The sequence below is a fragment of the Tachyglossus aculeatus genome, chromosome 21 (assembly GCF_015852505.1).
Source record: "Tachyglossus aculeatus isolate mTacAcu1 chromosome 21, mTacAcu1.pri, whole genome shotgun sequence".
NCBI classification, from domain to species: domain Eukaryota; kingdom Metazoa; phylum Chordata; class Mammalia; order Monotremata; family Tachyglossidae; genus Tachyglossus; species Tachyglossus aculeatus.
The window spans coordinates 33,753,673-33,767,426 of NC_052086.1; the positions used below are offsets into that span (position 1 = coordinate 33,753,673).

The window sequence follows — 13,754 nt, forward strand, 5'->3', positions numbered from 1 at the left end:
TAAGCAACTGTGGGACCGACATAACCTTATTTTGCTTTTGAAAGCTTATCACATATGCAGATCTCATTTTTAGGGGTATCTTCTGTTTTTCTGTGGTTCTCAAGCTATTTAAAATGCACAGTATCTGTATTTTGAGAGACTTTTAAAAGAAGAAAAGCAATCCATCATGTTTATTGAGCGCTTGGGAGAAAAACAGTGTAACCGTTGGTAGACACATTCCCTGCCCACAACAAAACTACAGGCTGGAAAAAGTATTCTTTTCCAGAGTTGTTGTTGTTTTTTTTACTACATCGTCATTGCAGTTTCTTGGCTCCTAAATACTTGCAGTGTAGGACAGTTTCCCTTTAGAGTAATAGTCAACATCATTTAAGTGCTTACTCTGCAAAACATTGGGAAGAACAAATAGCTATTAACTCACATGGACCTTGGCCCTCGAACTCAGAGAGGAGGTGGATGGGTGTCAACAATTAATGAACCAAAACAGGGGATAAACAGATAAAATAGAACATTTCAAGAGTTTCATCAGCAAAGTGTATAAAGGCACATTATGGTTCGGTCTTCAGGCATCTCGTTGCTTTGGGCTAACCGTGCATAAGCATTACAATATTCCCAGGTTGGAAAGTCAGGCTTTTGTCCACTTACTCTGCTCTTTTTTGGGGGCGTCGGGGGGGTGGGTATTCATTAAGTGCTTTCTATGTGCCTGGCACTGTACTAAGCGCTGGGGTAGATACAGGCTAGTCGGGTTGGACACGGTCCCTATCCAACGTTGGGCTCACAATCGCAATCCCTGTTTTATAGATGAGAGAACTGAGGCACAGAGAAGTGAAGGGACTTGCCCAAGGGCACACAGCAGACAAGTGGTATAGCTGGGGATTAAAACCCATGTCCTTCTGACTTCTAGGGCCCTTCTCTATCTACTAGGCTATGCTGCTTCTCCCCCAGACTGGAAATGAAGTCCCCTTTGATTCATTCATTCATTCGTATTGATTGAGTGCTTACTCTGTGCAAAGCACTTTGATTTCTGGTATGTTTGTGTTACCTAGAAAAATCACTTACCCTAGACACACTCAGTTCAGCCATAATGAATGTTTTCACGACTGTTTTGGCTAAAATGCTCATTGGGAGATAAGGCCACATCTCCAGCGTGGCTCAGTGGAAAGAGCCCGGGCTTTGGAGTCAGAGGTCATGGGTTCAAATTCCGGCTCCACCACTTGTCAGCTGTGTGACTTTGGGCAAGTCACTTAACTTCTCTGGGCCTCAGTTACCTCATCTGTAAAATGGGGATTAAGACTGTGAGCCCCCCGTGGGCCAACCTGATCACCTTGTAACCTCCCTAGTGCTTAGAACAGTGCTTTGCACATAGTAAATGCTTAATAAATGCCATTATTATTAACTGACTGTGAGCCATATTTATTCTATTTATTTTATTTTATTAATATGTTTTGTTGTCTGTCTCCCCCTTCTAGACTGTGAGCCCGCTGTTGAGTAGGGACTGTCTCTATATGTTGCCAGCTTGTACTTCCCAAGCGCTTAGTACAGTGCTCTGCACACAGTAAATGCTCAATAAATACGATTGATGATGATGATAGGCTTGGGAGGCAGAAGGACCTGGATTCTAATCTCGGCTCTTCCACTTGTCAGCTTTGCGACCTTGGGCAAGTTACTTCTGTCCCTCAGTTACCTCTTCTGTAAAATAGGGATTTAATGTGAGCCCCATGAGGGCCATGGATTGTTTCTACCCAGCGCTTAGTATAACGTCTGGCACATAGTACGTGCTTAATAAATACCATTAAAGAAGTTCCACATACAGTGTATACAGCCGGCTGCCGTGTCAGACAGAACCGTTTGTGCTCAGGCACGAGACGTCGGATGGAGTGAGTAATACAGTGCAAGTTTTTCTTAGCACAGAATTTTGCAAGAATGCAAATCCTATAGTTTGGAACAGTATGTATATGAGGTTCTCCGGCTATAATAAGTAGGGAATTCTTATTGGGAAAGCATTTGTTAAATCCTTGAATAAAAAAATATTTTCAGAGTGCACTATCAAGATGGGTTGCCACTTATTACGCACATCAAAGTGCCTATTTAACCTCATGGGCTCTGGCCTCCATATCTTAATTCTGCTCTTAATTTGACATGCTTTTGCAGAAAGAGCTTGTAGCTTGATTTCTGCCATAAATTTTGGAACTTTCGAAGCAACAACATATTCACAAGTTATTTTTGAAGACGCAATTATTCACAAGTTATTTTCAAAGACACACTTTCACACTGCAGTCATCGTTCAAAAAAGCACTAAGATGAAACTGAAATACATTGTGATGGGAAAGGAAGGGCAGGGCTGTGTGGTTCTACTGTACATATGTTTATCTCACCTTGCCTAAGTTTTCCATTGTAGGTCCCCTGGGAGTAGGAACTATTTTACTGAGTGCTTACTCTGAGCAGAGCACTGTACCAAGCACTTGGGAGAGTACAATACCAGGGATAAGCGGAATAAAATAAATAAAATGGTAAATGTGCTTCTTGCCTACAGTGAGCTTACGTTCTATAGGGAGAAGGGCATTAATGTAAATAAATGATTTTACAGCGTATCATTTAGTAATTAAAGTGAGATACCTTGTTCCACACAGCCCTGTAAAGTCACCTTCTGGAAGTTTTTTCAACCCCAGCCAATTATGGCCCTATGGGAGGCTAGGGTGTCCCTGAAAGCTAGAAAAAAACCGTGGTGTTTTCTGAGATGATTCACTGACGAGGAGGAATCTGGGCATTTGCGTCAGGGGAAAATAGTAAAAGAGATGACCCGATGGTTCCTGATTTCCCTCTGCCGAGATATGACTCATCTCTTGAGGTTAGGGAGGGATTGTCTGGTGCCCCCTAAACCCCCTTCAGCCATGTGCAGATCTGGGGTGGTTAACCATTTTACCTAACAGACTACTTAATGAGTTTGGCTGTTGATCCAAGCAGAAACTCTGAGAAGTTCTTTGCAGTTCTCTAAATAAGTTTGTTTAATCAATAGGTCTTTTGGTAGTTCATCTCTAGCTCTCTTCCTCCCTTCAAGGCCCTACTGAGAGCTCACCTCCTCCAGGAGGCCTTCCCAGACTGAGCCCCTTCCTTCCTCTCCCCCTCGTCCCCCTCTCCATCCCCCCATCTTACCTCCTTCTCTTCCCCGCAGCACCTGTATATATGTATATATGTCTGTACATATTTATTACTCTATTTATTTTACTTGTACATATCTATTCTGTTTATTTTATTTTGTTAGTATGTTTGGTTTTGTTCTCCGTCTCCCCCTTTTAGACTGTGAGCCCACTGTTGGGTAGTGACTGTCTCTATATGTTGCCAATTTGTACTTCCCAAGCGCTTAGTACAGTGCTGTGCACATAGTAAGCACTCAATAAATATGATTGATGATGATCTCCCCCCCCTTTTTTTTAACCAAAGATCCAGTTGTATGATACTGTAGTAGGACTTTGTGTTAAAAATAGTCTGCAGAATGAACTGTAGACTCCAGCTCAGTAGGGGAAGGTGAGAGTCAATCACTGTTGTGGTGTGGCAGCTGAAGGGGGAAGATTGGGGGGCAGGGGAGGCAGTTTTAGCTAGCCTTCTCCATATCTTGTACTTGCCTGCAGATTGTGCCCCCACTCACCCCCCCAATTCCATCCTAGGGCTTGCAGTTTGGCTTTGGGGCATCCTCCCTGGATTAGGCCAGGCCAGAGGCTACTCCCATCCTTGGAAATCGTGAAGACAAACCATCCAGAGCCCCTGACTGCAGAGGCTGTTTAACGTCCTCTGGGCAGACTAGGCTCAGCTGGCCTGACTGGGGCCCAACCCTCAAGCCACTGCCTCTTGAATAATAATAATAATAATAATAGTAATGTTGGTATTTAATAATAATAATAATAATAATAATGTTGGCATTTGTTAAGCACTTACTATGTGCAAAGCACTGTTCTAAGCGCTGGGGGGGTTACAAAGTGATCAGGTTGTCCCATGTGGGGTTCACAGTCTTAATCCCCATTTTACAGATGAGGGAACTGAGGCTCAGAGAAGTTAAGTGACTTGCCTAAGGTCACACAGCAGACATGTGGCGGAGTCGGGATTCGAACCCATGACCTCTGACTCCAAAGCCCATGCTCTTTCCACTGAGCCACGCTGCTTCTCCGTTGAGAAGTTAACAAATGGGGATTTGTTAAGCGCTTACTATGTGCAAAGCACTGTTCTAAGCGCTGGGGTAGATACAAGGTAATCAGGTTGTCCCACGAGGGGCTCACAGTCTTCATCCCCATTTTACAGATGAGGGAACCGAGGCCCAGAGAAGTGACACAGCTGACAAGTGGCGGAGCCGGGATTTGAACCCATGACCTCTGACTCCAAAGCCCAGGCTCTTTCCACTGAGCCACGCTGATAAAGATGGCATCAACAGCCCCAGACTGGGAAGGGGGAGAGAAATTATTTTCAGCCCTCCAGGTTCGGGGGCTTTGGGGGCAGGGGCAAGACAGCCAGCTGGCCTGGTTACACAGCCTCAGTGAGATCAATCAATCAATCAATCGTATTTATTGAGCGCTTACTGTGTGCAGAGCACTGTACTAAGCGCTTGGGAAGTACAAGTTGGCAACATATAGAGACAGTTGCTACCCAACAGTGGGCTCACAGTCTAAAAGGGGGAGACAGGGAACAAAACCAAACATACTAACAAAATAAAATAAATAGAATAGTTATGTACGGGTGAAATAAATAGAGTAATAAATATGTACAAATTGAGATGTGAGATGCAGTAGAGGAAGAGGAGGTGGGCCGGCAGGGAGAGTAAATTCTTATTTTCACCATCTGCTGGGGACAGAACACTTTATTAGGCTTGTGAGGGAGTACAGTAGGACTAAAAGACATGGTTTCAGGTGCCCATTTCTTCCAACCCAATAAATACGATTGATGATGATGATGATGAACCCTGAAATGCACAGCTGGGAAGTATGAGTGTAATTGCCATCCTTACTGAATAAGGTATTAGAGAAGCAGCTCCTTTACCCCTCTTCTCTCCCTTTTTCTCCTCCATTCTCCACTCTTCTCTCCTTTCTCACCTCCTTTCCTCCTGCTTCGTCAGTGCTCCATCCCAAATTCAAAATGCAAAGCTGGTACCCCAGGGACAAAGTACCAGCCTCGTTCCCACAAGAGAAATTTGTGAGCCAGTGTTACATCAAGCCAGGATCTAATATATTAGGTATTTGTACATATATAATTAATAAAGTAAGTCATAAACAGCTGTAAAATAGGACAGGGTTGGTTTGGCAGGTTTCTGAAAGGAAAGCTCTACATAATTGCATTATATTATGCCTGAAGCATGTATGAATTATGCAACTAGTCCAATTCGACAGCAAGCCTATAATTCCAGCTTCTGAAATTGACATTCTTCCGTGTTGCTTTATCCAGCTCAGCAGCTACCACTGAAAACCTTCCTAAATGTAAAAGTTTCGAAAATTTCTACAGGCTTTGATTTTCAGATGAATTAATTGGGAAAGTCTTCTCGGTTCACTTAAGGGTTCAGTTTAATACGAATGCAATCCGAGCCAAGCGTATGTATTGCAAATATGACTCACGTTTAAAGGAATATTCCTTAATCATAAAGTGGAACTTTCTCGTGTTCTGCAAAATGATGTTTACTTTTGCTGGGTAACCTAGTGAGAGGCATGTGACTTTTTGTAAGTGTTTTTTGAGACAAACAGATGTACTCTAGTCGTAGTAATGGAAGCAGTTCAATGGTCTAGAATGCCCCTTTCAAGTATTTCACCCATTTTGCTGGTAAATACAGAAGAAATAGAAGCAGAAACAGCGTGGCTTAATGGATAGAGTACAGGCCTGCGAGTCATAAGGACCTGGTTTCCAGGCCCAGATCCACCACATGTCTGCTTTGTGACCTTGGGCAAGTCACTCAACTTCTCTGGACTTCAGTTACCCCATCTGTTAAATGGCAATTAAGCCTGTGGGACGTGGACTGTGTCTAACTGATTAGCTTTTATCCAGCTCGGCACATAGTAAGCGCTTAACTAATGCCATTATCATTATCATTATTATTATTGTTATTATCATCTACCCCAGCACGTAGTATGGTACCTGGCACATAGTGAGCCCTTAACAAATACCATTAAAAAGCAAATCTTTGATGTGAATATATGGTGGACTTTTTTTCCTCCTTTTCTTTTTAAATAATAATAATAATGGCATTCATTAAGTGCTTGCTATGTGCAAAGCACTGTTCTAAGCGCTGGGGAGGTTACAAGGTGATCAGGTTGTCCCACGTGGGGCTCAGAGTCTTAATCCCCATTTTCCAGATGAGGTAACTGAGGCCCAGAGAAGCTAAGTGACTTGCCCGAAGTCACACAGCTGACAGGTGGTGGAGCTGGGATTTGAACCCATGACCTCTGACTCCAAAGCCCATGCTCTTTCCACTGCTTCTCTACAGGAATGAGGTTATGTGGTGGGATATTAGAAAAGTTTTGAAGAACCTTACCTTCTCTGGGGAATGTATCCCATTTGAATACTTCTCATACATGCTTATAATGTTAGCTCTTCATACCCATTCAGTTTGCCATTTGACAGTGCGTATGACATGCTAAGTGCCACCTTCAGTATGCCTGCTTCATTTAATCAAAGGGTGTTGACATTCATTCAGTCAGTCATATTTATTGAGCGCTTACGGTGTGCAGAGCACTGTACTAAGCGCTTGGGAAGTATAAGTTGGCAACATATAGAGGCCAACAATGGGCTCACATAAGCAACTTTCTCTACATTCATTCATCCAATCGTATTTATTGAGCACTTACTGTGTGCAGAGCACTGTACTAAGCGCTTGGGAAATACAAGCACTACATGGGGAACACCACCTGGGATACGAAAAACGAGTTTGGCGCTAGCCCAGCACTTAGCACAGTGCTTGACTCCTTCAGACTGTGAGCCCACTGTTGGGTAGGGACCGTCTCTATATGTTGCCAACTTGTACTTCCCAAGCGCTTAGTACAGTGCTCTGCACACAGTAAGCGCTCACTAAATACGATTGATTGATTGATTGACACCTAACCACTTAACAAATAGCCCAGTTATCGCCGTATTATTGTTAGGGTGGTTGTTGTTGTTCCCCTTGCCATGGGCTATGAAGTCTCCTCGTGTCTGTTGCCCAGACTGACCCGTCATTTTGCTCCGTCCCCCCCTCACGAAAGTCCTATGTGTTTTTTTTATTTTAAACAGCAACAGTAGCGGCCATGTATTATAGCTACTACATGTTACCCGACGGGACGTACTGCCTCGCGCCTCCCCCGCCGGGAATCGACGTGGCCACATACTACAGTGCCCTCCCAGCAGGGGTGACTGTATCAAGCACTACAGGCGTCACAACAGCACCCCCGCCCCCGGGAACTACCCCCCCACCACCCCCAACAACAACGGAGTCAAGTAGTGGGGTGACTACCAGCACTGCTTCTACCAGGTTTGCTTTTTCTGTGACGTTCACGCCCACGGCAGTCAATATTTGTTCATTTCGGGACACTGGATTATATTCACATTTAACTTGGACCAATCAATCAATCAATCGTATTTATTGAGCGCTTACTATGTGGAGAGCACTGTACTAAGCACTTGGGAAGGACAAATTGGCAACATATAGAGACAGTCCCTACCCAACGGGGGGCTCAAAAGCCCAAGTTTCAGGTTTCCGTGAAGAGAGGAATGTCATCTAGTAGCAGCGTGGCTCAGTGGAAGGAGCACGGGCTTTGGAGGCCGAGGTCAGGGGTTCGAATTCCGACTCTGCCACATGTCTGCTGTGTGACCGTGGGCAAGTCACTTAACTTCTCTGAGCCTCAGTGACCTCATCTGTAAAATGGGGATTAAGACTGTGAACCCCACATGGGACAACCTGATCACTTTGTAGCCCCCCCAGCGCTTAGAACAGTGCTTTGCACATAGTAAGCGCTTAACAAATGCCAACATTATTATTATTATTCTCTGAGCCTCAGTGACCTCATCTGTAAAATAGGGATTAAGACCGTGAGCCCCACATGGGACAACCTGATCACTTTGTAGCCCCCCCAGCGCTTAGAACAGTGCTTTGCACATAGTAAGCGCTTAACAAATGCCAACATTATTATTAGTATTATTATTATTCTCTGAGCCTCAGTGACCTCATCTGTAAAATAGGGATTAAGACCGTGAGCCCCACGTGGGACAACCTGATCACCTTGTATCCCCCCCCAGCGCTTAGAACAGTGCTTTGCACATAGTAAGCACTTAACAAATGCCATCATTATTCTTTTAGACTGTGAGCCCACTGTTGGGTAGGGACTGTCTCTCTATGTTGCCAACTTGTACTCCCCAAGCGCTTAGTACAGTGCTCTGCACACAGTAAGCGCTCAATAAATACGATTGATTTAGTAGCGTGATTATCTAAAGTATCTGTCTGGCTGTTAAATATGTGCCATTCTTGTGGAGGAAGAAAGGTATGATAAAGGGGGTACTAAAATAATCCTTCATCAGAACTCAGGAGCCTGATGGAATTTAGTTTGAATCTTGTATACCTTGAAGCAATAACGGACGTGTGTTTTTTTTGTTGTTGTTGTTGTTGTTGCTGTTTTTCTTTCTCAGCCCTCTCACTCCAGTGGTTGCCATTATTCCCCCGCCTCCGGATATTCAGCCTGTTATCGACAAGCTTGCAGAATATGTCGCTCGGAATGGAATTAAATTTGAGACCAGCGTTCGTGCCAAGAATGACCAGAGGTGAGATCCAGCAGTTTTGTAATTTTGCCTTATTTTATCTTACTTTATGATTATTGTTTTTTCCTCAACGCACACGTGAGGGAAAATGTACCTTGTAAATTAATGGCAAGCCTAGAATTGGGCTGTTAAAAAAGAGAGAGAGAGAGAGAGAGAGAGAGCTAAACCCCTGCTTTTAAAGATGTCCCCGGGACTTTAGGTTTAAACCGTATTATTTCTGAGCTTCAACCCATGCCTGAGCTGGCAGAAAGGGACTTGATTATGTGCAATATTCTTGTGTTTCACCAATGACTTTTATCCTTCTGTTGATAACAGATTTGAGTTCTTGCAACCATGGCACCAGTATAATCCCTACTATGAATTTAAGAAACAGTTCTACCTTCAAAAAGAAGGAGGCGAAAGCAAACAGGTATATTAATAAAAGGGGTGGGGAAAATGAGAAAATCTTCTTTCATTCATGAAAATACATTTTTGAAGTGCTCTTTAGATTTGTTTTGGGAGAAAGGACTATTGAGAAGAGCATTTATTTTCATTTCAATATAGCATACCTGGCAAGTTAAATTTGTACATTCCTATCTTTTCCAAAGCATAATTTAGAACTGTTTACTTATTCTTAGCAGTTGATTAGAAACCTGACTGTGTAGAAACAATTTTCAAGACTTCTGTGGTGATTTTTTTAAATAAAATACATTTGAAGGAATTAAAACTAGGTAAAATGAAACTGAAACAACTTCCTCCAGCTATTAATAGGGAGAGTTGCCCACAGTGAGTCTCTAATGATGCAGCCAAGGGAACCCTATGTTTTAGAAAATTATAATACCTAGAAGCTGTTGATTTGGCAAGAGCAGAGGCATTGTTTCAATTTGTAAATTATATGATCTTAAAGAATCCTAGACAGAAGAGACTTCCAGTGGTCATGTAGTCCAACCTTTAAATTGAATTCCACCTAAACTCTCCTGGATCTTCCTACCGAATATCTCCCGGTTCCGTTGTTCCTGTCCTCTCTAACAGATCCCAGTGTGGTACAAGTTCTGGTCATTTTATGGCGAGGCTGTTCTCTCGGCCTCCTTCCAGGTATCCCTGGCCTGAGTTCATTCCCCTCTCCAGTCAGTAATAATAATAATAATAATAATAATGGCATTTATTAAGTGCTTACTATGTGCAAAGCACTGTTCTAAGCGCTGGGGAGATTACAAGGTGATCTGGTTGTCCCACGTGGGGCTCACAGTCTTACACCCCATTTTACAGAAGAGGTAACTGAGGCACAGAGAAGTGAAGTGACTTGCCCAGGGTCACACAGCTGACAAGTGGTGGAGCCGGGATTTGAACCCATGACCTCTGACTCCAAAGCCCGGCCTCTTTCCACTGAGCTCCCGCACGGATCTTCCTGGAGCATCACTTGGGACACATCTTTCCATTCCTCAAAGCCTCCACTGACTTTCCGTGTCCGCCTCAAGTAAAATCTCTGTGTAAAAAGCAAGGTCAGTCGACCTTTATTAAGGGCTTATTATGTGCAGAGCACTGTACTAAGCACTTGGGGGGGGGGGGGCACCATACAACAGAATTAGCAGGCACATTCCCTGCCCATATTGAGCATGCAGTCCAGGGCACACAGTCTTCAGGTGTCATTAAGGGAAAATTCCTAATTGGTTTCAAGGTTCTCCACCAATGCACCCCACCTTACATGTCTGTTCTCTTCACCAGCTACTCTCCAATCCCCTTTCCTCATTCCCAAGCTAACCTAAGCGTACTTCACTCGTAATTGCCATCACCGTCCCCTTGCTTACACCTTTCCCCCAGTTTGAAACCCCTTTCCTCCCCAAATCCAAAAATCCCCGGCCCTCACCGTACTCCAGATCCTCTGGCATGCCTGTCCCGATTAATGTCCAGGATCATAAGTAATAAAAACCCATAAGATATATCTAGTGGATAAGTATTTAGTACTTAGCTACTTTTTTGTACCCATACTTATGCAAATAGAAGCAGAGTGGCTCAGCGGAAAGAGCCCGGGCTTTGGAGTCAGAGGTCATGGGTTCAATTGTCAGCTGTGTGACTTTGGGCAAGTCACTTCACTTCTCTGTGCCTCAGTCCCCTCATCTGTAAAATAGGGATTAAGACTGTGAGCCCCACGTGGGACAACCTGATCGCCTTGTATCCCCCCAGCGCTTAGAACAGTGCTTTGCACATAGTAAGCCCTTAACAAATACCATCATTATTATTGTTGTTATTAAATAGTAAGCACTCAATATGGTTGAATTTAAACTTACCCTCGGGACTTAGACCTGGGCATTTGTTCCCTCTGACTATAAATTATTTGTTGTGATTAGGCCTGGGCATTTGTTCCCTCTTACTATCAATTATTTGTTGTGATTAGGTCTGGGCATTTGTTCCCTCTTACTATCAATTATTTGTTTTGATTATGCCTCAAAACCTTTTATGTCTGCTTCCATTATTAGAGCGCGAGCTCCTCATGGACAGGGAATGCATCCTTTGTCTGTTTTGTACTTCCCAAGTGCATAGTACAGTGAATTGCACTCAGTGGGCATTGAGTAAACACTCTTCCTACCGCTGAAGTGTTGGGGAATACCCTGGGATTGTCTCCAATGCAGTAAGCACCATTCTTGGAATTGGGAGCCTTAGACTTTTGTCTCGGAACTGTGCCGTTAGTGATGAAAGTTTCTGACCGAAGAACTACCTGGAGCGTTCCCCGAGTAGACAGACCCGGCAGGAATCTCGAAAAGGAGCCGGCTGACTTTGCAGCCGCAAATCCAGCGGCTGGCAGGGTCCTGGAGCTACTTCCCAAGCGCTTAGTACAGTGCTCTGCACACAGAAAGCGCTCAGTAAATACGATTGATTGATTGGTTGATTGGAGCTAGGCCCCGGCATCGTTTTCACTGTATCCCTGGGGCACTTCAGCCAGAAATAGGCCCACGTGTGAACGTCCTCTGTGGGCATTTTGCCGTGGACTCGCCCACCTCCTCGTTCGCTGCACTCCGGGCCCCACGGGAGGACCGACCGGCAGAGACGAGATTATTATAAAATGATGCCGCACAAGCCACTAGCACCGTAATCAATTCTGCTGCCAAGGTTCGCAGCCTCCAAGTCTCAGAACTGAGTCGCTTCCATAGTTCCCAACTGGAATCGACATCGTCGCCTAGCACGGCAGAATGTACAATGTGTACAAAAAGTTCCATTATTTCCCTCGGAATGCTCTGGCATTATAACTGTCCCTAAAATTAGGCAAACTTTCTTACGTATCATGAGATTTGCCTTATTTTTAGTGGAGGGAAAGAAAAACTACAATTTTGGGTGGTGGTAGTATCGAGTGAAGTATCGCGAGCACAGTGAATATCAATAACCCTGGGTGGGATAGGGACGGATCTTTTGTCTACTCCAGCATTTGGAGGAGTGCTCAGCACATTGTAGGTGCTTAATAAATACCACCATTATCTTAATAACCATACCAAAACTACGATTGAGTGTCCTGTGTCTTTCTTTGAAAGACGTCCGTTTTGCATATATTTTCATTTCTATAATATCCTGATTAGGTAGAGTGGAAGCAGAGCAAGAGAACTTTGCTCAAGATCACAGCTACTCATTCATTGTCAGATTTATTCAGTGGCAGGACTCGATGTAACTACTGAAATTAATCACTTTCTGACCTTTCCTGGTTTACTGGGTTATGGCAGATAGCTGCCCAGAAAGGAGTGCTTAGTACAGTGCTCTGCACACAGTAAGCACTCAATAAATATGATTGAACGAATGATGAAGTGGAGGAGGATTGCCAAACAGATGTCTCATTGGTTCTGATCCAGTTCTGCTGTATGAAGCTCTTTATGTGCAGAGAACGTCTACCATCTCTATTTGTATTGTACTCTCCCAAGCACTTAATAAAGTGCTCCGCATGCTGAAAGCGCTCAGTAAACACCATTGATTGAGGTGGAGTAATTGAAGTCAGTTTAGTAGAGATTTGTTTATCTTTCGCCACCTCTGATTTGGGTCAGAAGAGAAATAAGTAATTACAGTGCTACTTCTGGGAGTTCGGGGGCTACTGATGCAGCCACCCCATCGATGTATGCTTGTCAGTTGTCATCGTTATCTTGATTGTCACCAGGAATTCGGCTTTGTTACTGTTCTGGAAAGCAGTGTCGCTCAGTGGAGAGAACACAGGCTTGGAAGTCAGGTTATAATCCCGGCTCTGCCACTTGTCTGCTGTGTGACCTTGAGCAAGCCACTTAACTTGTCTGTGGCTCAGTTACCGCATCTGTAAAATGGGGATTAAGACTGTGAGCCCCACGTGAGACAGCCTAATTACCTACCCCTGCGCTTAGAACAGCTTAGAACACATAGAAACCACTTAACAAATACCATAATTATAATTATTACTGAAAAGTTGACAGAATGCAAACTGCTGCACTGTGCGGTTATTTTGGTGTCTCTTTCCTGGTAAGGGGTAAGGCAAAGTAGTGATGCTAGGGAAGAGTTCCAGTTGTGAAAGCACTCTCCTTTCAGTTTCTGCTGTATTTCAAGCAAAAAAAAATCTTTGCCACCCGCTTCCTCCATAAACCTGCCCAACTTCTGTTACTGACAAATGGGCAGCTGTGTGACTGAACGAAGGAAAGGGCAAGGCTTTTTATGTTTGTATTCCAGGTTTGACTGCACCCCTATCAATCTGTAATGTGCAGTGCTAGTAACATAAGGCTTGCACATTTCCTTGAGACTTTGTGAGTTTTCAAAGTCAGATGGATGATTTTGTCACGAAATAACTCCCCCCAGTTCTCAAGCTGTGTATTAAAAGCCCTCCACTTAATTATTGTTAAAATATGTAAACAGTCGTTTTCAATTTTACGTACGCCATATTACATCAAAACAATGAATGAAGTTGCAGCTCAAGCACTACCGAGCTGTGTCTTGACAGTTTTAATTATCGCTTCCCAAGATAGGTAGGCTTTATTTGAGGTAGCTGATTGGGTTTCTTCATTTCTCCTTTAATTGAAGTC

General features: G+C 43.8%; 1 protein-coding gene across 1 annotated transcript in view; it reads left to right on the top strand.

Moving 5' to 3' along the window:
- LOC119942801 (splicing factor SWAP) overlaps positions 1-13,754 on the top strand; it is a 119,224-nt gene that overhangs the window by 42,625 nt on the left and 62,845 nt on the right. Inside the window, 3 exon segments of the mRNA XM_038763758.1 lie at positions 7,237-7,474; positions 8,626-8,757; positions 9,070-9,163. Of these exon segments, the coding sequence (XP_038619686.1) occupies positions 7,237-7,474; positions 8,626-8,757; positions 9,070-9,163 (464 nt within the window).